Raw genomic sequence first — 22,238 nt, forward strand, 5'->3', positions numbered from 1 at the left:
GGTCGGTGATATGGACTCTGGGATCACAGACTGCTGTGATATCCCGAGGGCCTGTATCTCTGCTTTTGAGGCACAGACCTCGTAGGTCTGACCCAGCTGCATGTCAGGTGCAGCCGTGGGTCTTAGGATGATGCAGGGGAATTTTTTTTTGAGAGAGAGAGACGGAGGGAGAGAGATGAGAAGCATCAATTTATAGTTGTGTCACTTTAATTATTCATTGATTGCTTCTCACATGTGCCGGGCTGATGATCCCTTGCTTAACCTAGTGACTCTGGACTCAAGCCAGTGACCTTGGGATCATGATGATCCTGTGTTCAAGCCAGTGAATCTGTGCTCAAACTAGTGAACCTGTGCTCAAGCCAGTGACCTCGAGATTTCTTTTCTTTCTTTCTTTTTTTTTTATTCAGTAAGAGGAGGAAGGCAGAGAGACAAACTCCCATATGTGCCCTGACTGGGATCCACCTGGCAAGCCCACTAGTGGGTGATGTTCTGCCCATTTGGGGTATTGCTTCGTTGCTCAGCAACTAAGTACTTCTTAGTGCCTGAGGCAGAGGCCATGGTGCCATCCTCGGTGCCTGGGGCCAACTCACTCCAATTGAGCCATGGCTGTGGGAGTGGGGGAGAGAAAGTGAGAGAGAGAGAAGGGGGAGAGGTAGAGAAGCAGATGGGTGCTTCTCCTGTGTCCCCTGACCAGGAATCAAACCCAGGACTTCCACATACTGGGCCAATCAGTGCTCTACCACTGAGCCAACCAGACAGGGCTGACCTTGGGATTTCGAACCTGGGATCTCAGTGTCCTATGTCGATGCTCTATCCACTGCATGATCCCTGGTCAGGCACCAGGGGAACATTCTGAAGAATCCTCACGACCCAGTTACAAAGAGGCATTGGTGTCTAGGGACACCAATGAGTCATAGGGCTTCCCCCTGATTCCATCAAGACTTGTGGCTCATGGCAGCCTGGGCTCTTTAGATTTCTGGTAGTGGTTTCTCAGTGGCTTCACATAGCATTTTAATGAACCAGGTAGCACTGGAGCCCTTCACAAGGTCGTGTTGCTGTTGGAAACCATCTCCGCTGAGGCAGGGTTCTGTTGTTCACAGGACAGTCCGGCAGGGCGATTCCTCAGCAGCTTGGGAAGGTTCATGGCAGGCCTGGACACAAAGAACGACGTCAAGGTAAAGCCCTCTGTCCCAGGAGCTGCTTGATGAGCACCAGTCCTTCTGGTCCCTGAAGCACTCCTCAGCTCACGATAGCACTGATGAGGTGGTTGTGACAGAAAAGAGCAGTCTAGCCATTTTACCAGCGAGGACTGCAACGATTAAGAGACTGCTCTGCCACCAGACACACCACGTGAATCACTGTGACCTTGACCAAATTACTTAACCTACCTAAGCGTCAGTGTCCGCGTGTCCGAAATGGAGACTGTAATTGTGGCTCTCTCAGAGCTGTGGTGAGGATGAAATGAGTTAAAGGCGCAAGGCAGTCAGTGCTGTGCCTGGCCACGCTGTCTGTGCTCAGTGCGCCCTGGTTACTGTTCTTATTTTGCCTCGTCCTCTGACCGTAATATTCTGTCTTGGCGCGTAACTGGAGCGTCTGAGGTTTACACGTGTGTTTTCTGTGTGTGCTCCCATCGCCAGAAGCAGGGTTGGGGGTGTGACCTTGGACCTGGTGTGTTTTATTTCAGGTATGGTTCAATAACAAGGGGTGGCATGCCATCAGCTCTTTCTTGAATGTCATCAACAATGCCATTCTGCGGGCCAACCTGCAGAAGGGAGCGAATCCCAGCCAGTATGGGATTACTGCTTTCAACCACCCCCTGAATCTCACCAAGCAGCAGCTCTCCGAGGTGGCTCTGTAAGTGTCGCTGTGTCTGGACGGACCAGGGGGAACAGGGGAGAGGGTTGGGGTGATCGTGGAGGAGGGGAAGGAACCATGAAGCTGGTTGTGGAATCACAGCTGAGGAAACAGACACATTATCGTATGTCCGGGTTGCTGCAGGCTCTGGACAGAAATGATCAATTTAGGAATTGGCTGGCAGGGATTAAGATGCAGAAGATAAATGACTCATATATGTAAAAACCATTACATTTAGTGAATTTACTTTGATTTTTAATAAAACCCTAAAAGTATTTTTATTCTCTATCTATACAGTGTTTAATAAAAAAAAAATCAGTTTCTTTGTTTTGACACCACTGGTTTTAAACTTGGTGAAACATGCTTTTACCTGCTTGTATTTTTAATTCCTGAATTTGTGTGTGTGTGTGTGTGTGTGTGTGTGTGTGTGTGTATGCCAAGTTAAAGCCAATATGAACTAGGCCAATGTATAGAGCCTTTGGAATCATGAAGATCTGGGTTTGATCTGGTTTCCAAACTTTTCCAGCTGTATGGTGTTGCATGAGGCAGTTCATGTAAATGGCCAAGTCTAGCACTTGGTACATAGTTAATATTCAACACACTTGGGTCCCTTTCCTATATATGTGGCCTGGCACAGTTATTGCTTAACTTGTGTAAAATATCAATATATGTCACCGAGGACTTTATACCAAGCTTATGTGAAATTTGCATGTATAGTTTATATTAAACCTCGTTTATTGGGTTTATAAGACTGTATTTCTTATAGGCATCTGATAAGATGCATTAGATGCCATATGTTAGATTGATGTGCCCCATGCTGGTGTTTTGGAATTTATTTACAGCCAGAAATGAACTTACTTGAATGGCTTCACACTAACATTTCATTTTCAAGCTCCTCTAGTCCTTTGTGTGTAAAAATTTACAAATCACTGCTCTTGCAGGGTCAAGAGCAGTGGAACCCAGAACGCCGTTTGGCCACTCTCAGACCTCCATTGCTAGTTTCTTTATGACACTGGGCTCTTTTTAAGCTCTCTCAGTGCAATCAGTTTTACATTTGAATAGTCAAGTTTGGGTTTTTTTGTTTTGTTTTATTCTCTTTTGCTTGAAAATCATAAACTTTAACCCTTAAAAGAAATATATTTGGTGAACAGGTTCTATTTCCCTGGGCTCTGCTTTAGCTGTCTGTGTGCATGCACACGTGTGTGTGTGTGTGTGTGTGTCCGTCTCCTCCTGATTGACATGCAGTTGCATCAGTGGCCCCTCACACCCTCACTGCCGTTTTTTTTTTTTTTTAGGATGACCACATCAGTAGATGTCCTCGTGTCCATCTGTGTTATCTTTGCCATGTCCTTCGTCCCAGCCAGCTTTGTCGTGTTCCTGATCCAGGAGCGGGTCAGCAAAGCCAAGCACTTGCAGTTCATCAGCGGCGTGAAGCCCGTCATCTACTGGCTCTCCCATTTCGTCTGGGATATGGTAAGAACGCCCGTCTGCTGCTGCTGTGCACATCTCCACCGGGGCTAAGGCTTGGACGAGAGAGCCCCCGGCTCTCGTGAAAGTGTACTCACCGGTCTGTAAAGATGAACGGGAAAGGAAGGGAAAGACAGAGGCAGTCGTAGACACTCATGTTGCCAAACGTGGTGTTAAGAACAGAGCTGCTTTCACACCAGAGAGAAATTCTGTCTGCACGGACTGCATCTAATGCTGCAGAGCCTCTGACATTTGCTGTCATCATGTCTTCATCTAAAGTTGTCGCCAAACACGTTTGAGTAGACGAGACTGAAGCAGAGTCCCGAGGCCTGAAGCTGACAAACCCACCGGCACATCCCTGCCTGTGCTTTGTTCTGCCGGCTGGGAATTCTTACAGTTGTCTCGTGGTCAGGCTTTCTTTGTGCATTTGAAAAAATTATTTTTTAAAAGGATTTTTACAAGAGTTTACTTGCGCTACACCGACGATGGCATATGCTAGGGAGTGAGATCTCAAATGCTCCCTGTTGGTGCGTTTTAATTCTTGATACGCTGTCACAACAGACTTTGAAATTATTCTCGGTGAGAAGAAACAGTTCTGACATTCCTGTTATAAGCACTGAGCTCATAAATAGATGACGTGTGGGATTGAACTCGGGCAGGCGATAATACAGCGTTCATGATGACACGGGCATAGTCGTCTTCGGGGAGAATCACAGAAGCTTATCTGCTGCCTGTGAGATTGAAACGGGGACTCCATCGTTCAGTAGGTTTACTGAGCGTGACGCTGTGGCATTGCTGTTGGAAAGACAGAAAGGGCGTTCAGTTGATAAAATCAGCCAAGGGTAAAATGCTTGTCCAAGTGTAGTGTCCAGTGTATTGATTGATGGCTCCTGTGGCTTCATTAATTCAAAGTTATTCTCCCATATGTTTGCCTGCCCTTTCTTGTCCGATGACGGAGAAGACTTGGGATGGGTTGTGTCTTTGACGCAGGGGTGAACTTTGTTTTCCCTGTTTCGCTTTTAGTGCAACTACGTGGTCCCCGCCACGCTGGTCATCATCATCTTCATCTGCTTCCAGCAGAAGTCCTATGTGTCCTCCACCAACCTGCCCGTGCTCGCCCTGCTCCTGCTGCTCTACGGGTACGGCACCTCTGGGGGGCTGCTGTCGGCAGGCGGAGCAGGCGGTCCCCTGCGTCAGAGGGAGGGCAGAGGACACCCAGTGGACGTTTGTCTTTGTGCCTCGCCAGGTGGTCGATCACACCTCTCATGTACCCAGCCTCCTTCGTGTTCAAGATCCCCAGCACAGCCTACGTGGTCCTCACCAGCGTGAATCTCTTCATCGGCATCAACGGCAGCGTGGCCACGTTCGTGCTGGAGCTCTTCACCGACCACGTGAGTCCCGCGCGGAAGCAGCTCCTGCGGGGACGCGCGTCCCCGGGGCCCGGAGAACGGTGTTCGTCCTGACCTCCCTTCTCTTCTCTCGTCTGTGGCACGGACCCGCCCACCACCCCGTCCTCTCTCAGATTCTCTCTCCCCCAGACTCGTGTGGTCTCTCTCTCATCCTTTTTCTTCTGTTGCTCCGATCAAACGTTTCCGTTTCCTTGGCCGAATCCTTATTCTATGCCTGTCTGTTTCAGTGTCACTTTCCCAGTACTTTTTTTGCCTGCCCTCTTTGCTGTCTACCTCAGAGGCTGCCTCTGGGCAGCTCCGTTCATCCCAGAGGCTTTTACCATGCCCCCCCCCCCCCCGGTGTCTTCTGTTGTTCTCCCTCAATCCTGTGCCTTTTGCCCCGACTCCCCTTGAACACTAGTCTCACATTCTCACTTGCCTAGTGCCCAGCTCCGTTTCGATAATTGGCAGACACCTTGGACTCGATGTGTCCTAATTATCTCCCCACTTAGACCCTAACGTTCCTCTCGCCTTCCCCGTCACACTGGATGGCATTGCCGTCCGCCCGTTCGCCCAGGCTGGCAACCTTGGGGTCATTTTACGTGCTTTGCTTTTGTTTACTTCCCACATTCAACCGTTCACCTCGTCAGTTCGTCCCGTTACAGATCTCTTAAACGAGGGTCCCTGTCCATCCGTGCTGTCATCGCCTTTGTCCAAGCACCTTAACTCGGCACCCAAGGCCTTCCAGGGGCAGACAGTCCTTTCCTGGCCAGTTCCCAGCATACCCTTTCCCAACAGGCTAGATTGGGCCTCAAACCCACCATGCTCCCGTGGGCCTGGCTTACCGTGCCCCTCCTGTGTCACCGGGGGTGCTAGATTGAGTTCGGAGGTGACACTTTCCTTTCCTGCCCTTTGGGAGGCGCTGTCTCTTTGCCCTGTGCTCCCAGAGACCGCGGCCCATGCCTCCATAGGACACGTATGCCATTGTGCCGTCCTCTCCTGGGTCCGTGCCGCTCTTCCTCGGGGTACAGACGCTTTCTTACGAGCCTCTGCCTCACCTGCGCCCTCGCATATAGCAACTTACTTGATGGTTGGATGTTTGGCCGCTGCTGGCTTGATGTAGTCAAGAATTATTTAATTTCCACAAAATCCTGAAACTGAAATATTGACCTAGATACAAGCAATTTGCTTTTAAAATGCTAAGCAGGTATTTTGATGGATTTGATTCTGATTAAACATAACCATGTTTCTATACTCATATTTCTCCATACTCATAGCCTTATTCCAAATTTTCTAAAGAGCAGAATTTTTTTTTTATTATGCTCTATATCATTAGTGGTGGCTGCTGCTCTTTATTGATATCTGAATTTAAAGGTTCAGCTTGACCTCGGGGAATCAAATTTTTTTCTCCACTCCTATACCTCAGACTATGATACATTTTTTCTCTTAAACCATGAATGGCATTCAGTCTCCTTCTGTCTTATTTTTTCTTAGGAGCTGAAACACATCAATGATATCTTGAAGTCTGTGTTCTTGATCTTCCCACATTTTTGCCTGGGCCGGGGGCTCATTGACATGGTGAAAAACCAGGCCATGGCTGACGCCCTGGAACGGTTTGGTGAGTGACAGCACTGCTCAGAAGTGGCGGTCTACCTGGGCCCTGGTGCTTGGGCCTTTGTTTGGGGAAGAGGCTGGTGACTGGGCCCAGGACTTCCCCCCACTGTTAGGGCTGGTGACAGCTTAGCTGGCTGTGGCATGGGTCTTGTGACCCATTGGTGCCTGTGACAGCACTGAGAAAAGAGAGAGGGCAGTGTTGGAGCTGAGGATCATACTACTTTCAGCTTGCCTCCAGTGCCTAATGCTGCTGGTGGGCCTTGTCAGAGTCGTGGCAGAAGTCAAACCACAGCGTTGAGCATTAGAGAGAGACCAGAGCATCAGAAGGAAAGATGCAAATCTGGCTCATTAGGAAAATCCTGGGTCTGCAGATGGGGCCATTCGTTATCTTAATTTACATGGTCTATGAAAACGTGATTTACTGCAGCTCTTCCTACCTTTATAGTCTTTAGAAATATTTCTCTATGGCCACGTTGGATAACATTGGCTCATAGAATTTAGATTGGCCTTGTGATTTAAGGGACATGGGACAGAGACTTGTTTTTTTTTTTAAATTTGGAAATACAAAGGAGCTGTATAAGGAATTTAAAGGAATATTTACATAAAACCAGGTGATTTGATTGAGTCACATTACATGCTACTGAGAGGGGCATCTTTTTTTTTTTTTTTTTTTTTTGTATTTTTCTGAAGCTGGAAACGGGGAGAGGGGGAGAGACAGACAGACTCCCGCATGTGCCCGACCGGGATCCACCCGGCACGCCCACCAGGGGCGACGCTCTGCCCACCAGGGGGCGATGCTCTGCCCCTCCGGGGTGTCACTCTGTTGCGACCAGAGCCACCCTAGCGCCTGGGGCAGAGGCCAAGGAGCCATCCCCAGCACCCGGGCCATCTTTGCTCCAATGGAGCCTTGGCTGCAGGAGGAGAAGAGAGAGACAGAGAGGAAGGAGGGGGGGGGGGTGGAGAAGCAAATAGGCGCTTCTCCTATGTGCCCTGGCCGGGAATCGAACCCGGGTCCCCCGCACGCCAGTCCAACGCTCTACCGCTGAGCCAACCGGCCAGGGCGAGAGGGGCATCTTTTTAAAGTGCTCTCTGATCTTTGTTAGTGGAACTTATAATTTGTTTAAAAAAATACCGACACTGAAAATTACCCTGGAATGCTGCCTTTTTACAAAGGATTTTGGCATCTCGTTAAAAAGGAGACATTATATGTCTTAGATCAGTGGTCCCCAACCCCTGGGCCGCGGACCTATACCGGTCCGTGGGCCATTTGGTACCAATCCACTGAGAAAGAATAAATAACTTACATTATTTCCGTTTTATTTATATTTAAGTCTGAACGATGTTTTATTTTTAAAAAATGACCAGATTCCCTCTGTTACATCCGTCTAAGACTCACTGTTGATGCTTGTCTTGGTCACGTGATACATTTATCTGTCCCACCCTAAAGGCCTATCTGTGAAAATATTTTCTGACATTAAACCAGTCCGTGGCCCAAAAAAGGTTGGGGACCACTGTCTTAGACGATGTTACAGATCTAATACACGTTGGTTGAAATTCTGATTGATACCGAATCACAGTATGTTTCCCCAAAACCTTACCGCTGATCAGACTTGGACAGTGGTCACTTCCCGACACTTTTTCTCCTTATGCGGGTGATAACCACGGGTGTTTCCAGGAAGAGTTTGAGTCTTGGGTGCTTCTGTTCTGACTGCCTCTCTGCACTTTGTCCCCCAGGGGAGAATCGCTTCGTCTCGCCACTCTCTTGGGACTTGGTGGGACGGAACCTCTTCGCCATGGCCGTGGAAGGCGTGGTGTTCTTCCTCATCACTGTTCTGATCCAGTACAGATTCTTCATCAGGCCCAGGTGAGCTTTTCTCAGACCTCACAGAGCACCTGTTTGAGGGTCACAGAGGAGGAGCACGTGGAAATGCTTGTCAGTGTCGTTTGGATTGCACTGAACACAAAGCGGGTAATCACACTGTGTTCCTAATGTGGACGTCTGCGGGCCCCAGCACAGCCAGTCCTGGACACTGTGGGGAGTAGGGTTTTACAGGACTGTTTTAGAAATGATCTTTCTCTTGAGAAACAGTTTGAAAGGTTGATGTTTCTTAAATCCCCCCCCCCAAAGACCCATAAATGAAAAACTTCTTCCACTGAATGATGAAGATGAAGATGTTAGGCGGGAAAGACAGAGAATTCTTGATGGTGGAGGACAGAATGACATCTTGGAAATCAAGGAATTGACTAAGGTGAGGTGATGAATACAGGCTCTCGCAACTTGTCTTGAATTATTTTCAGCTTTATATGTTGGAAACTAGCATTTTGACCAGTTAGTAAAAGGAGAATGCTTCTCTAAATGTGCCTCCGTACCCAGCTTCTGTCGATTTAATTTTACTTAAAATACGCATGGGGACTTCTTAATTAAAGAACTACTGAGAATACTTTGTAATGTGAATTCTCATTCTTGAGTGTCTTTGTTTATCACACTTAGATTTATGTATTTATTAATAAGACATATTAATATTGTTTGCCTAGTCGAAGCAAGTAGGGAGATTGGAGTTTCATAGTCCAGAAAGCTGGTCTATCTCCATTGCTCAGAAGGACGGTCTGTTCCAGTCCTCTCTAGGTACCTGAAGCCCAACCGTTCACTTTTTGGAAATATGTACAATTTTTTTACAATGTTCTGATTACAAATTTTTACCATGTAGAATTTAATTTTTAAAAATCTCTATCTTTATATATTAAGTAAATGAGAAATTATATAGACAGTGATGATTTGTAAAAGGTTGGTATTTGGAGCTTGAGAGTCATTCAGAAGCCGGTTGTTGCCCCAGAGACAGATCAAGGCTCCTGGCACATCTAATACGTGACTTAGTCTTATCGTTGAGTCTCATTTCATGCTGTGTGTGGGCTCTCACTCCCTCTTCCATGCTGCCTGGATGGCCGGGAATCCCTGTGGCTCATGAATTGTGCATTTTGTTTGTTGCAGATTTACAGAAGGAAGAGGAAGCCTGCTGTGGACAGGATTTGTGTTGGGATTCCTCCTGGCGAGGTAAGGGCACTTTATCTACATTGTATTTGTCCCCATTAATTCAGACTGCCCTAACCCCATCAGTGTTTATAAGGGGTAAAAGTGGCTTTTAAAGGCTTCTCTATTTGCGATCAGTCACGGAGAGGGGATGGGGACCCCGTCTGTGAAAAGAGGATGATTTGAGATCATCTCAGGTGGTGTAAGGAACGCATGCATTCCCAGCGTGTGCTTCTGTGATCTGTTCTAGGTGGTGATGAAATTCAGATAGATTCTTAAAATTACATTTCCTCTTTTCTCACTTATGTTTGTGTTCTTCTGTGCCCTTTAGCCACAGTAGATAGTGAAATCTGACCAGTTGGCTTTCATTACTGTTTTTCACTCGTTACCTTTGGCCTCAACTGAAGGACTCAGATAATATTACAAAATGTCAAGCAAAATAGAGACAAATTCCTCCACAGAGAGCAGGCTGACAGCAAAAGGGGGGAGCCGGGGGCTGGGTGAGGGAGGTGGGGGGATAGAGCAGAACAGCCAAAGGAAAAAGCCAGACTGGTCTGGTGATTGCCGGGAACTGGGGAGGAGGAGGAAGGTACTGGGGGCATAAGTCGTGATGGACGAAGACGTGGCTTGGGGGCATGTTCACACACAACACAGTGTACGGAGGTGTGTTGTAGCATTGGGCACCTGGAACCTGGATAATTATGTTAGCCAGTGTCACTCTAATAACTTCAATTAAAAATAAATAACACCCACACTTAAAATGGTCCCATTATAAAATATCTGTGTAAATGCTATGTGATTCCTTAAGGCCAAGAAAATATTTGACTCTTCATTGATATTTGAGAAGGATGTTTTGGGATCATGTTATATAAAAAAACTAAGCCAAGGTGACTGTCTCATCATGGTCATCTATATGCAGATTTTTTCATAATTTGCTTGTACAACATAATTTTTTTTAGTGCTTTGGGCTCCTGGGTGTGAATGGGGCCGGGAAGTCATCGACTTTCAAGATGTTAACTGGAGATACCACTGTCACCAGAGGGGATGCTTTCCTTAACAAAAACAGGTGAGACAAGGACGCCCTGTATTTTGTTACCAAGACTTTTATCACTTATTTAAATATGTCTGTATATTATGAGCACAACAGTACTATATAGAGTTTATAATAATGGTGAAATACAGTAAGGTGTCAAGAAGAACATCAGGATCATCCATAATCCCACTATTGAGAGACCACTATCTTTAGTCTCATTCTGTTTTCTAACAGCTTTATGCAGGTATGATTTACATAGCATACAACACACTGGTTTTAAGAGTACAATTCGTGATTTTCTGTAAATTTACAGAGTTTTGCGACTATCACCACAGTCCAGTTTTAGAGCACTCCTGTCATCCCAGACCTGTTTTATATACACACACAAAGGTCTTATGAAATTGAATCATGTGGTATCTGGAGTTTTAACGCTAGTTTTCGTTGTTAACGAGTATATTATGACCATCTCCCAAAGGGTCACATGGTCGAAGATGTCAAGATTTATATTCTGCATTTAACTCCTCTATGTCCTATACCTATAGTTTATTTAGTGAATTTCTTATTGTTGGACATTTATTAGTTTCTGTTCACTATGTAAGTGTGTCCTTCCTCTCATCTGTGATAGTTCTTTGGGGAAAGTTCCTGCAAGGGGAAAGGGTGTGCCCTCCAAACTGCCCTCTCTAAAGGTTGTATCAGTCTGTGAGGCCACCCTCTGTGACTGCACAGGCCACTAAGCAATCTGTTCATCAGGGTTATAGCTGCACTTAGAGACCTGCAGGCAATGTTACCCTTGAGTGCTCTAAATATGTGGGGCTCTCTAGGCTTTTTATATGGAAATGGTACCAGGCCCTGGCTTTTGAACTTTACTGACCCATACTAGCAAATGCATTTTACATCTAAACACAGTAAATCCAGATACATAAACAAGCATATAATACAGTTTCATAAAACAATAGCTACTCTGACTCCTTGTTGTGCACAACGATGTCTTTATTCTACTGTATCCTGTCATTCAGAGGACTGGTTGTGACCCAGTACATTGGTTTCACAAGTGTATGGGGGCGATGACTCAGGGTTTGAAAACAATGGACGGGGGCTACTAGCAAAGGAAATGAAAAAGAATAAGGACCTTCATGCACTTCTGGATCTCCTCCTCTGTCTCTGAGCACTTCTTCCGTAGAAGTGTGAAGGAAGCGTCAGAGACCAGAATTCTAGAATAGCAGGCCTACGGCAGCCCACCTGCTTCCCCAGGCCCCCGGGGCATCTAACAGTAAGGTGGGCAGTGGCCCAGACGAAGGTTTATCACTGGGACTGGTGGTAAGAGCTTGCCTGGGTGCAGTCGTGGGGAGAGCTGGGCAGTGTCCATGGGCGCCTCAGTCACTCTTGGGAGAGATGACTCTGGGAGTCCTAATTAGAGGAGTGAATATTGCTGAAAGGCCAGCAACTCAGGGCTGTCCAGGGCTGGCTGAAGTGCAGTCGTCAGATTGGATGTGGACACTGAGCTTCTCCCACATCAGGGATTCTGACCCTGAGATTGGCTTTATGGTGCCTAACAGCCATCCCACCAGTACATGGAAAATTGTATCTATAGGTATATATTTTTTTCCTGTCTCCAGATTTCTCAGAGGGTCTGTGATAAAAAAAAAAAAAAAAAAAACAAATGAATAAAAAATCCTTAAAAAGCAGGAGGGTGCCTTGGTTGGATAGTTAGCAGGACCAAGGGGGTTGGAACGCGCTACGGTCGAGTCCGTGCACGGGCAGCAGAGTGCACAGGGAGGTCACACCCAGGGGTGCTGGGCCGTCTCCAGGTCAGAATGACTGTGAAGGGGGCTTCAGAGCAACAAGGCACTTGGTACGTGTGACTGGACCATAGAGTCCAGTCTGGGATGGAAGTTAGTGTCACAGCCCCAGAACTGTATGACCAAGATTACCGGTAAAAATGGTGCTGTGTTTGGGATAGACTCAGGAATTCTAAAACAGGACTGAGCCTCCAGGTTAAGGTATAGGGCAGCCCCGTGCAGGGACCCCGACTGCCAGGAGGGGCTGGCCTCTGGGGGCAGAAAGGCCGTTCCTTTCTACTTACTGGTATAGTTATCACATACAAGCACACTTTATAGGGACATTAGGCAAGACTGTCTGACCAGAGTATCTCCAAATGCCCCTGACCTGACCAGTGTTGTTTTTCTTTGCAGCATCTTATCAGACATCCATGAAGTACATCAGAACATGGGCTACTGTCCTCAGTTCGATGCCATCACGGAGCTGATGACTGGGAGAGAACACCTGGAGTTCTTTGCCCTCTTGAGAGGAGTCCCCGAGAAAGAAGTTGGCAAGGTATCGTGGCACTGGCACGCTAGCCTGCCTCATTCGGCATCCTTACCGTATGCCGTATGGCTTTGACCTTCCCCGTGACCATCGGCTTTGGGCTGTTATTGCTCGTGGACGCAGCAGCGTGAAATGCCGGCTCTTTGCCCCACTTGGTGGGTGGGAACTCGTGGGGTGGTGGGGATGGGGAGCTGCGGACAGGAGCGTGCTGCAGGGCAGAGAGCCAGGGCCATCCTCCCTGCTTTTGGCTCTGTGGCACTTGGCAGACCCAGATTACAGATGACAGAATCTGGTCTCCCTCAGTGAAAGGATTTTCACATGCACATACAAGAAAGCACGAGAAAGTTACCAAACCAGACCAGCATCCAGGAGGCTTTTCTTGCTGTAGGTTGGTGAGTGGGCAATCCGGAAACTGGGCCTCGTGAAGTACGGAGAAAAATACGCCGGCAACTACAGTGGGGGCAACAAGCGCAAGCTTTCGACAGCCATGGCCCTGATCGGAGGGCCGCCTGTGGTCTTCCTGGTGAGTGTGACTGTACGTGGAAGACTGTTCTGGCCTGAATGGGAAGCATCGCTTTTCTCAGTTCCTGTGTGCCCGGGGATGTGGCGTGTCTGCCAGGGACAAACTCCCCGCCCCTGACCAGGACCAGCAGAGCAGCCTCGGAGAACCGAGGGGAGCTTCCTGTCCCTCCCCTTGACACACCCCCTGAGGGCCGCTCAGCCATGCCCTCCAGTGCTCCAAAAACAGAGATGCCACAGGGACCTTATTTCTTGGGCATGGGAACCCTGACAAGTATGGCTGAAGCTGGTTGTGTGATTTGACTTTTTTCTGGAACATTCTTTTTTTACCATTTATGTGTTCATCCCCTGAACATGGAGAGTTGTGGACACAGCTTCAAGATCCCCTAAGTAGCACCTGGGCCGTAGTTCCTTGGTGCAGGTGGATGGGAAATGGAGGGTTAGAGGGGCCTGTGGCCCTTGACTCTTTCTTTCTCTTCTGTGGAGACAAGCGCTGATGTCATTGCAGGGAGAATCCTTGGGTGGGGGCTTAGTGCTACCAGGTGCTTGGATCTGGAGTTTGTTTCTTTAAGACAGGGGTCCCCAAACTTTATACACAGGGGGCCAGTTCACTGTCACTCAGACCGTCGGAGGGCCGCCACATAGTGCTTCTCTCACTGACCACCAATGAAAGAGGTGCCCCTTCTGGAAGTGCGGCGGGGGGCCGGATAAATGGCCACAGGGGGCCGCTTGCGGCCCACAGGCCGTAGTTTGGGGACGCCTGCTCTAAGACGAGCAAGTACAGCAAAACAGGCGAGGCTGGAGCGAGCCAGAAGGAAAAAAGGAGAGGAAGAATTTGGCTATAACCTTATACGGATTTCAATAGTGATTTTAGTATATAGTTATCAGTCATGAAAAGATGATTGAAACTAAATATTTTTCCCCCTTTCATTAATATTTATTTGGAGAAATTTCATTTCATAAAAATTTTGGTTGAGTGTCCTGCTTACCTGTGAACTGGTTCTTGTGTGTAAGGTCTGGTTCTTTGGTCCATCAACAAATAAATAGAACTGGTTAAGTTAAAATTTAGGTTATTTCAGAGATGCTTCTGCACCTAAAATCAAATCTGTCGTTTTTTTCAGCAAGTAATAGGAGTTATTTTGTTCCAATTACAGGACGAGCCGACCACAGGCATGGATCCCAAAGCCCGGCGCTTCCTGTGGAATTGTGCCCTGAGCGTCGTCAAGGAGGGGAGATCGGTAGTGCTTACATCTCACAGGTCTGTAGTGGAGACACGGTTTGGCCTCTACCTTGTGTGCCTTTTAAAATTTCCAGTTGATATAAATGATCATTGTGTAAACATGAGAGAGTACAGAGAGGCAAAGAGAAAAACAATTGCAGTTTATCTGAACTGCATCACTTGTAGGAATCCGTTTCTGTCATTGGGCAATAATGTATTTTTGCTGTTTTCTTATGCAGCTCTATATACACAAGTGTGTGTGATTAATAAACAAAAATGCATGCTTAGTGTAATGAGGCTCTTTTTCATTTAACAGTATATCGTGAACATCATTCCAAGGCAGTCTTTGCTTCTGTGGCTGGATAGTAGTTCATTAGAATATATCCCTAATTTATGTAACTGTTCTACTCGTAGGCATTTAGATTGTTTCCAGTTTTTCTTTTTTCACCATTGGAAACAGCACTGCAGCGAACAGTGCTGCCCCTGCATCTTCATGTGTTTGTAACAGAATACAGTTATGCCTTGGAAAGCTGGGAATGTTTCTTTAAAATGCCAGATGTTGTGACAACGTTCTAATCTCTCTAAAGCTAAGCCCTCCTTCTGTTTTCCCACAGTATGGAAGAATGTGAAGCTCTCTGCACGAGGATGGCAATCATGGTCAACGGCAAGTTCAGGTGTCTTGGGAGCGTCCAACATCTGAAAAACAGGTAACAAAGATCATTTCTTTGGCATAACGCCTACTGAGAAAGCTTGTATTTATTTACTTATTTTTTTTTCTGAGTGTGTAAATGGTGGCTCTAAAATCAAGGGAAATAAACTGAACAAAATGGTAGAGTGGAATGAAGGCTATGAAGTGAAACAGAGCTGCATTGAAATTCTTGTCTTTACCTTTCCACTGGTTTGTGCCCTTGGGCAAGGTGCTTAACCTGTCTGAGTGCCAGTTTCCTGAGGAATATTTACCCTCCAGTTTTTTTGTATAGATGAAATGGAAAAATTGATTCATGTCCTTACGGTTAGGGCATAGAGTTTGGAGCCAGACACAGATGGGCCCACCCCCAGGCCCCACCACTTAGGAGCTCCGTACCATGGGCAAGTGACTAAGGGTCCAGGCTTCAGTTCCTCTGTGACAGCTGTCAGGCTTCAGAGGTCCAGGTGAGGAGTACACGAGATCGATCGTGTGTCTAAGGTCCTCAGTGTGGCACCTCTCGCACAGAACAGGTGTTCAGGGAGTGATACCTAGTCCCTTCTCTCCGAGTCCTAGTTCTGGGTCGGCCAGGCCAGGGACTTCCCTTTTTTTTTTTATTCTTTGGAGGAGTTTCCTGTGGATCTTCCATTTGGACTTGGTTGTTCCGCTTTCAGGTTTGGAGATGGTTACACAATAGTCGTCCGAATAGCAGGGTCGAACCCTGACCTGAAGCCGGTGCAGGAGTTCTTCGGACTCGCCTTCCCGGGCAGCGTCCTGAAGGAGAAGCACCGGAACATGCTGCAGTACCAGCTGCCGTCGTCCCTCTCCTCCCTGGCCCGCATATTCAGCATCCTCTCCCAGAGCAAGAAGCGGCTCCACATAGAAGACTACTCTGTGTCTCAGACGACGCTTGACCAAGTAAGCGCTGAATAGCAAAAGGAGATTGGTTTTTTAGGGTGAGGAGTCCCGCCCCCCTTTCTCAGCCCAGGGTGGGCCCCAGGGCAGTGTACGGGATCTGAGCTTGAATTCCCCATCTTGGACTAGTAGCTGTGCTTTTCATGAAACCTCTCTGAATCTGTAAATGGAGATAATACTCTCCATACAGTTATGAGAACAGGTTGTAATAATTTTAATAACTACCATTTATTGAATACCGGCAATGGGCCGGACATTTTGCCAGGTGCCTTATCCCTTGGAAATAACAGCACCCAGATGTTGGCACTTAGTAGGTATTCAGTAACTGTTAGTTTTCATCCTTCTTCCCTTTAATCAAGAATATATAAGCCAGAGTAGATAGATGATTGAGCAGCCGGTGATTTGGGGGTCACTATAGAAGGTTTCTAATTTTAAGTGGATAAAGCTTTTTCAAGTATTCCCCTCTTACTCAGTTTTCTAGTTAATCTATTTATGCAATCTTGTATTCTCCTCCCCGACCTAACGTCCACATCGGGAAAAATGTGACTTAAATAAGGAGAGAGCCCGTTGCGGGGTATTTGTAAAAGGGTCCTTCTTTCTCTTGACAGGTATTTGTGAACTTTGCCAAGGACCAAAGTGATGATGACCACTTAAAGGACCTGTCGTTACACAAACACCAGACGGTCGTGGATGTTGCCGTCCTCACCTCTTTCCTGCAGGATGAGAAAGTGAAAGAGAGTTACGTGTGAAGAATCCTGCTCATCCAGGGTGGCGGAAAGGAAGGAGGCTCTTGTCCTCCCTGTGCCCCGCACGCAGCGTCCAGAGGGAAGAGCGGGACGCTTCTGTGGGAAGAAGTAAACTGGATACTGTACTGCTACTATTCAATGCAATGCAATTCAATGCAATGAAAACGGAATTCCATAACAGGGGCAGTCAGTGCCTTTGTAGCCGATGTCTTGTATGGCTCTTGAGTGAAAAGAAAAAGAAAAACTTGAATTTCATTTATTACCTTATGCCTCTGTGAAACTTGAGTGCAGAACCCAGTGGACCTAGGGGTTTGAAATCATACTCTGTATTTTGTTCCTTTGTATTCTCACTGGGGTTGCGACAATAATTCACCAAGTAATCGTGGCCAGTGATTATGTACGGAAATCAAAGGCATGCGTACACATCCTCACTCGTTAAGCTGTGCCACGCCAGGAGACTGGTTTCCTGGTGACACCTCCATTGGTGGCAATGAGTGCATGGGAGTTACTAGTGCCAAGTTGTGCTCAGAAAGCCCGAAGGACCACGGTGAGTCAGGCACACTTCTGTGAAGGCTGTTCTACATCATCAACTATCAGGTGACAAAACGGTGCCATATGTGAGGGAGAGTCCTGTTTCGATCCCCTCCTCGGTGAGCTGCTCCGGTGGTGGTAACACGCGAATTGTGGGTGGCGCCAGACAAGTGAGACGTGGTGTCACTGTTACATTGTCCCTCACTCAGTCGTGGGTCGCCAGGGTCATCTTTCTGGGACTCTTTCAATGTTACTTAGGGCCCGGCGAGAAGCAGAGACCCAGCAGCCACGTGGTGGGGGCTGCCCGCCGCCGAGGCCAAGGCGCGGGCGCAAAGAGACACGCTCACACGTGGGCAGGCCTGTGTCCCCTTGTCCTGTCGGCTAACACGGTACACTGCATCTCAAGATCTGGTCTGACACAAGCATAGTATTATTTCTGGCTTTTTAAATTCAATTCTAGACGAAAAGATGGGAGTTGTATTTTGACAAAAGTCTTTGTACTTTCCATGTTATTTGGAATTTTAAGTTCTATCAGTGACTTCTGAACCTTAGAAGGGCCTCCTTATGGAAGCTTGTGGTGTAGAGGAGTATGGCCATATTGCCTGGCAAGCTTTTTCTTCTTTTTCTTTTCTCATGTAAGTGTGCGGATAGATCGTCTGACCAGTGCCTTGTGACTAGAAAGCATGTGATGGTCAAGATCTCATGACATCCTATTTAAGTTTCTTGAAGATCATTCAAAAGGCTCTTCATCTCAGTTCATTAATCAAGTAATTTTTGAGTCTGTGTTATAGCTGAGTGAGTACGGAGGGATGGATGGGGTAGGCAGAAATGAAGTCTCAGAGATCCTGTGCCATGTTATGCAGCTAACTGGTTTACAAACGTAGGTTGTTCTGTTGTGGTTGTGGGAGCCAAATGAAAGAAAACTGGGCAGCCCACTTTTTGCAAAATAGCGACAATGCAAAAGCCAAGAGCATTTACTGTTATAAGGGTCACAAGGCTTAAACCAGGACTATTTTTACAGAGAAGGTAGCCAGTTTTAAAAGTTGTTGAACAAGACAGTTTGTGCTTTTGGCATTTAATACCTTCAAATAATTGGCTTTGAAGATTTTAGTGCATTCTTACAATCTCAAATTTTTCATCTCTTCAACCACTAATCTATCATGAAAAAAAAAAATAGCCATTATCCCTTCATGAAGTATATTTTAGATTTTCCTAACCCAGTCTTACTGTTTTTAGTCAGTAAACTTTAAAGAACTATTACTTTGCTAATGCTTAATGTCATCCCTCTTGAGACAACAAAAATATAAGGGAACGACTCTGATGAAGTTCAAGTGATCTCTTGCCATCATTACTTTTTTCTAAAATTTAGTAACTCTAAAGATGTAAGATTTCAGATCTATTTGAAATTAATCTATAATTTTTCTTTTTAAATTTGCAAAATGTTATCATGGAACTAGTTGGTAAAGAAAAATGACTTTTAGAAATGAATGCCAATATTATTTTCTAAAATGATAAACAAGTAATTAAGGCATAGTATTTCCAAAAAGTAGAGATCTTTATAATGAGATCATTGTATTTTATGCTCTCTAATGATATAAAACTTATAGAATGACTTAGTTTCTCCTGTTTAATATTTTTTAAAATCAAACTTCCTTTCCCTATTTCATTAGAATCATGTTTGAATTTTCTACTGTATTAAATCCGTGCAGCAGCTCCTTACTTTAATTACTCTAACTTCAAGGCCATATTTAAAACAAACAAAAAAAAACATCAAAAGGCACTGTGAACTATTTTGAAAAAGTACAATGTTTCAATATAGATTTGAAAGGATCTCTTCTTCAGAACAATCTACAGTTACACATCAACTTCATTAATACTGTTACCTCTTAGGAGATCCAAGTAATAATCTTTCATATTTTCCTAATTAGTGAACCTAGAGTAGAAACTTTAATCAACTCTACACTCAATCAAGTCAAATTTCTATATATTCCCTGTGGAAATATAACTATCTGAGTTTCAGACATTCTCAAGTGTTCAAAGATTTCTGCTTTTGCTTGTTGTGGACATCTTGGAAACCTTATTAACAACTGTGAATATGAAAAATACAGAAGAAAACAATAACAAAACCCTCTATACCTAAATGCCTAGCACAGTTCATTGTTAAAAAAACAACCAAACCTCAAACTACTGTATTTCAATATCTGTACTGAAAGCAATGCATTGTGTCTATTAAATGTTGCACATCATTTGTTCACTGTATAGTAACTATTGACTAAAGGGATTTGTCTTGTTTTCTTCTTGTGGTTGTATAGATCAGGAAAATGTTTTTCCAAAGAGCCATGTGTCATATAATATTGAACCACTTTGATATTGAGGTATTAATTTGTACCCTTGTTCATATTTACTAGTAATAATATAGTACTATAGTAATATCACTCTAATTCTCTTTAAAATTGTTGCATCCCTTTTATAGAATCTTTATATTTACGTAGGGATGAAGTAGTCTCTTCTCCCTTCTTATACCGTAGGATGAAGCTATGTTCTTGTGCATTTTTCTTTATCATTGCCCCTTCATTCCAAGCACTTTATGTTGTCTGTAATGGGATCTATTTTTGCACTGGAATATCTGAGAATTTGCAGAACTAGACAAAAGTTTCACAATAGATTTCTAAGTTAAATCATTTTCATTAAAAGGAAAAAAAGAAAAAAATTTGTATTGTCTATAACTTTATATGAAGTATTAAAGGCATTTCTATGTTGTAATGAGTCACGAAATAAAGCTGTGACGGTTCTGTTGGTCTTCACATATTTATTCTCGCGCATGCGTAGTACCACGTACTGTTAAAAGCAGTTTGGCTCCAATGCAGAAATTTTAGAAAAGGCTGAATGTCCTGTTGATCACAAAAGAGAGCTGAGGGGACTACTTGGAAATTTTAAAAAGGGTGTTTCGCACTTTCGTGATTCATTTAAGAAAGTAACAGATTAAGTTTAAAAGTTTTTTAGATAAACTTGTTCTGCTCAATGATTATGAAGTGGTGGAGATCTCTGGAAATCCTCTGTAGCGAAGCCTATTTAGTAAAAACTTCATTTTTTCATTTGGTATTGAAGCGACAAAGGCAGCCTTCAGTGTTCTTGTTTATTCAACCACAATAGAAGGACAGTGTGGCAAGCCTGTGGGGGGGGTGCAGGGGGGGAAGTGTGGGCGGAGAAGTGAGACTGATAACAGAGATGCCTGCACTTGAGATTACATAGACGTAACCTATGATGAGACAGGTGGATGTATTTATCACAGCTCACGGACAATCAGAAGTCTCAGAAACAATGTCTTTATTTTGGTACTGAAGAACACCTACCAAACACCACCTATTAGGCAGCACAGTGGAATCATGGCTCGATTTGTGGCCTCTTCCGAACAGCCTTGACATCGTGGAATGAGCAGCCCTCGCCTGAGTTTTGGGTCTGAACTCTGTGTGTGCCGGGCTGACCCCCCAGTGTCAGCATCGCCACGTCGTCTTCTCCCCTTGAAGTTCAAACTACAGCGACTTCAATGAAATTGGTAGAAAACTTTCTTTGTGAAAAGATGACAACTGAGGGTGAGGAAGGGTTAATTTAGATGAAAATGTTACTCATTGATTTTTTTTTAGTTGAATTTATTGGGGTGACACTAGTTAACAAAATTATACAAGTTTCAGGTGCCCAATTCTACAACACATCATCTGTACACTGTATTGTGTATTCACCATTCCAAGTCAAGTCTCGACAAAAACATTATCTAGAGAAAAGCCAATATAAACATTTATATATTTTAAAAAATCTGGAACCTCTGGAATGTTAATGAATATATTCAATATGAAAAAGTGTAACAGAAAGTTAGCTACATTTACCAAGAGTTGTGTTGCCAGGCACCTCATTTCCTCAACTGATACCTGCCCCATGAGGTAAGTGGCACCATCTGACATATAAATAAATTGTGGCTCAGAGGATCAAGGATTTGTCTAAAGTTATGTGGCTAGTCGCTGGCAGAGGGTTCTTTCTGGTGAAGTTGTGTATCAGTTAAAAGTATCCTGATCAGCACTGCACCATTCTATGAGAGTTCAACAAATATTTATTGAACTCTGTTGTGTGCGAGATACTTTTCTAGGTTCTGGGGGTAAGGTATTTAAGGAGACAGATTTCCTACTATAGTTAAATTTCAGTGGGGGAATTACATTCAGATTCACAATGGAACTGTGGAAAGAATAAAATGAATTCAGACAGTAGTAAATACCAAGAAGATAAAATATTATAATGGGACAATGATGCAGAGAAATCAGAGATGGCCCATCTGAGGAGTAACATTTAAGCTCAGCTCTGAAAAAAAAAATTAGAAGCCAGCATTTGAAGGTGGGCAGGAAGAACATTCCAGAAGAACCCCTGGTATAAAAGCCCCAAGTGGGAAAAAGGTTGGCAAGTTGGAGAGCAGGGGAGAGAAGGGCGGTGCCTCTAGAGGGGGAGGGGACGGACTCAGAAGCAGGGACCAGAGCTTGGAGCCTCACAGGCCACGTTAAGATATCTGGGTTTTACTGTTAAGAGCAATGATCCACCACTGGAGTTCTAAACAAAGTAGTGGCTTGACCTAATCTGTTTTCAGAAAGAACGCTGACTGTACCAGGAGACAGGATAGTAGGGAGGCTAAGTAAGAGATGATGGTGGAGGGTGGTAATAACTGACAGAGGGAAGAAGAGGAACGAATATTCAGGATCTGACAGCCTGCAGGGAAAGAGCTATCAAGGTGACTTAGTTTGTAACCCAAACTAAGTAGATGGTTGCGTTAAAAAGGCAATAGGTAGCCTGACCTGTGGTGGCGCAGTGGATAAAGCATCGACTTGGAAATGCTGAGGTCGCCGGTTCGAAACCCTGGGCTTGCCTGGTCAA

The 22,238-nt window shown here is 45.2% G+C and overlaps 1 protein-coding gene across 1 annotated transcript in view; it reads left to right on the forward strand.

Moving 5' to 3' along the window:
• Nucleotides 1-20,115, forward strand: part of ABCA1 (ATP binding cassette subfamily A member 1) — a 132,509-nt gene extending 112,394 nt beyond the window's left edge. Inside the window, exons 35-50 of the mRNA XM_066367523.1 lie at nt 1,101-1,175; nt 1,685-1,854; nt 3,150-3,327; nt 4,345-4,460; nt 4,568-4,712; nt 6,204-6,327; nt 8,058-8,187; nt 8,452-8,572; nt 9,313-9,375; nt 10,311-10,417; nt 12,577-12,718; nt 13,098-13,232; nt 14,383-14,486; nt 15,062-15,154; nt 15,807-16,050; nt 16,656-20,115. Coding sequence (XP_066223620.1) covers nt 1,101-1,175; nt 1,685-1,854; nt 3,150-3,327; nt 4,345-4,460; nt 4,568-4,712; nt 6,204-6,327; nt 8,058-8,187; nt 8,452-8,572; nt 9,313-9,375; nt 10,311-10,417; nt 12,577-12,718; nt 13,098-13,232; nt 14,383-14,486; nt 15,062-15,154; nt 15,807-16,050; nt 16,656-16,796 — 2,088 coding nt within the window. The 3' untranslated portion in view covers nt 16,797-20,115. The remainder of the gene's footprint in view (nt 1-1,100; nt 1,176-1,684; nt 1,855-3,149; nt 3,328-4,344; nt 4,461-4,567; nt 4,713-6,203; nt 6,328-8,057; nt 8,188-8,451; nt 8,573-9,312; nt 9,376-10,310; nt 10,418-12,576; nt 12,719-13,097; nt 13,233-14,382; nt 14,487-15,061; nt 15,155-15,806; nt 16,051-16,655) is intronic.
• Nucleotides 20,116-22,238: the final 2,123 nt, after the last annotated feature.

The sequence above is a fragment of the Saccopteryx leptura genome, chromosome 2, assembly GCF_036850995.1.
Source record: "Saccopteryx leptura isolate mSacLep1 chromosome 2, mSacLep1_pri_phased_curated, whole genome shotgun sequence".
In the NCBI taxonomy this organism is placed as follows: Eukaryota; Metazoa; Chordata; class Mammalia; order Chiroptera; family Emballonuridae; genus Saccopteryx; species Saccopteryx leptura.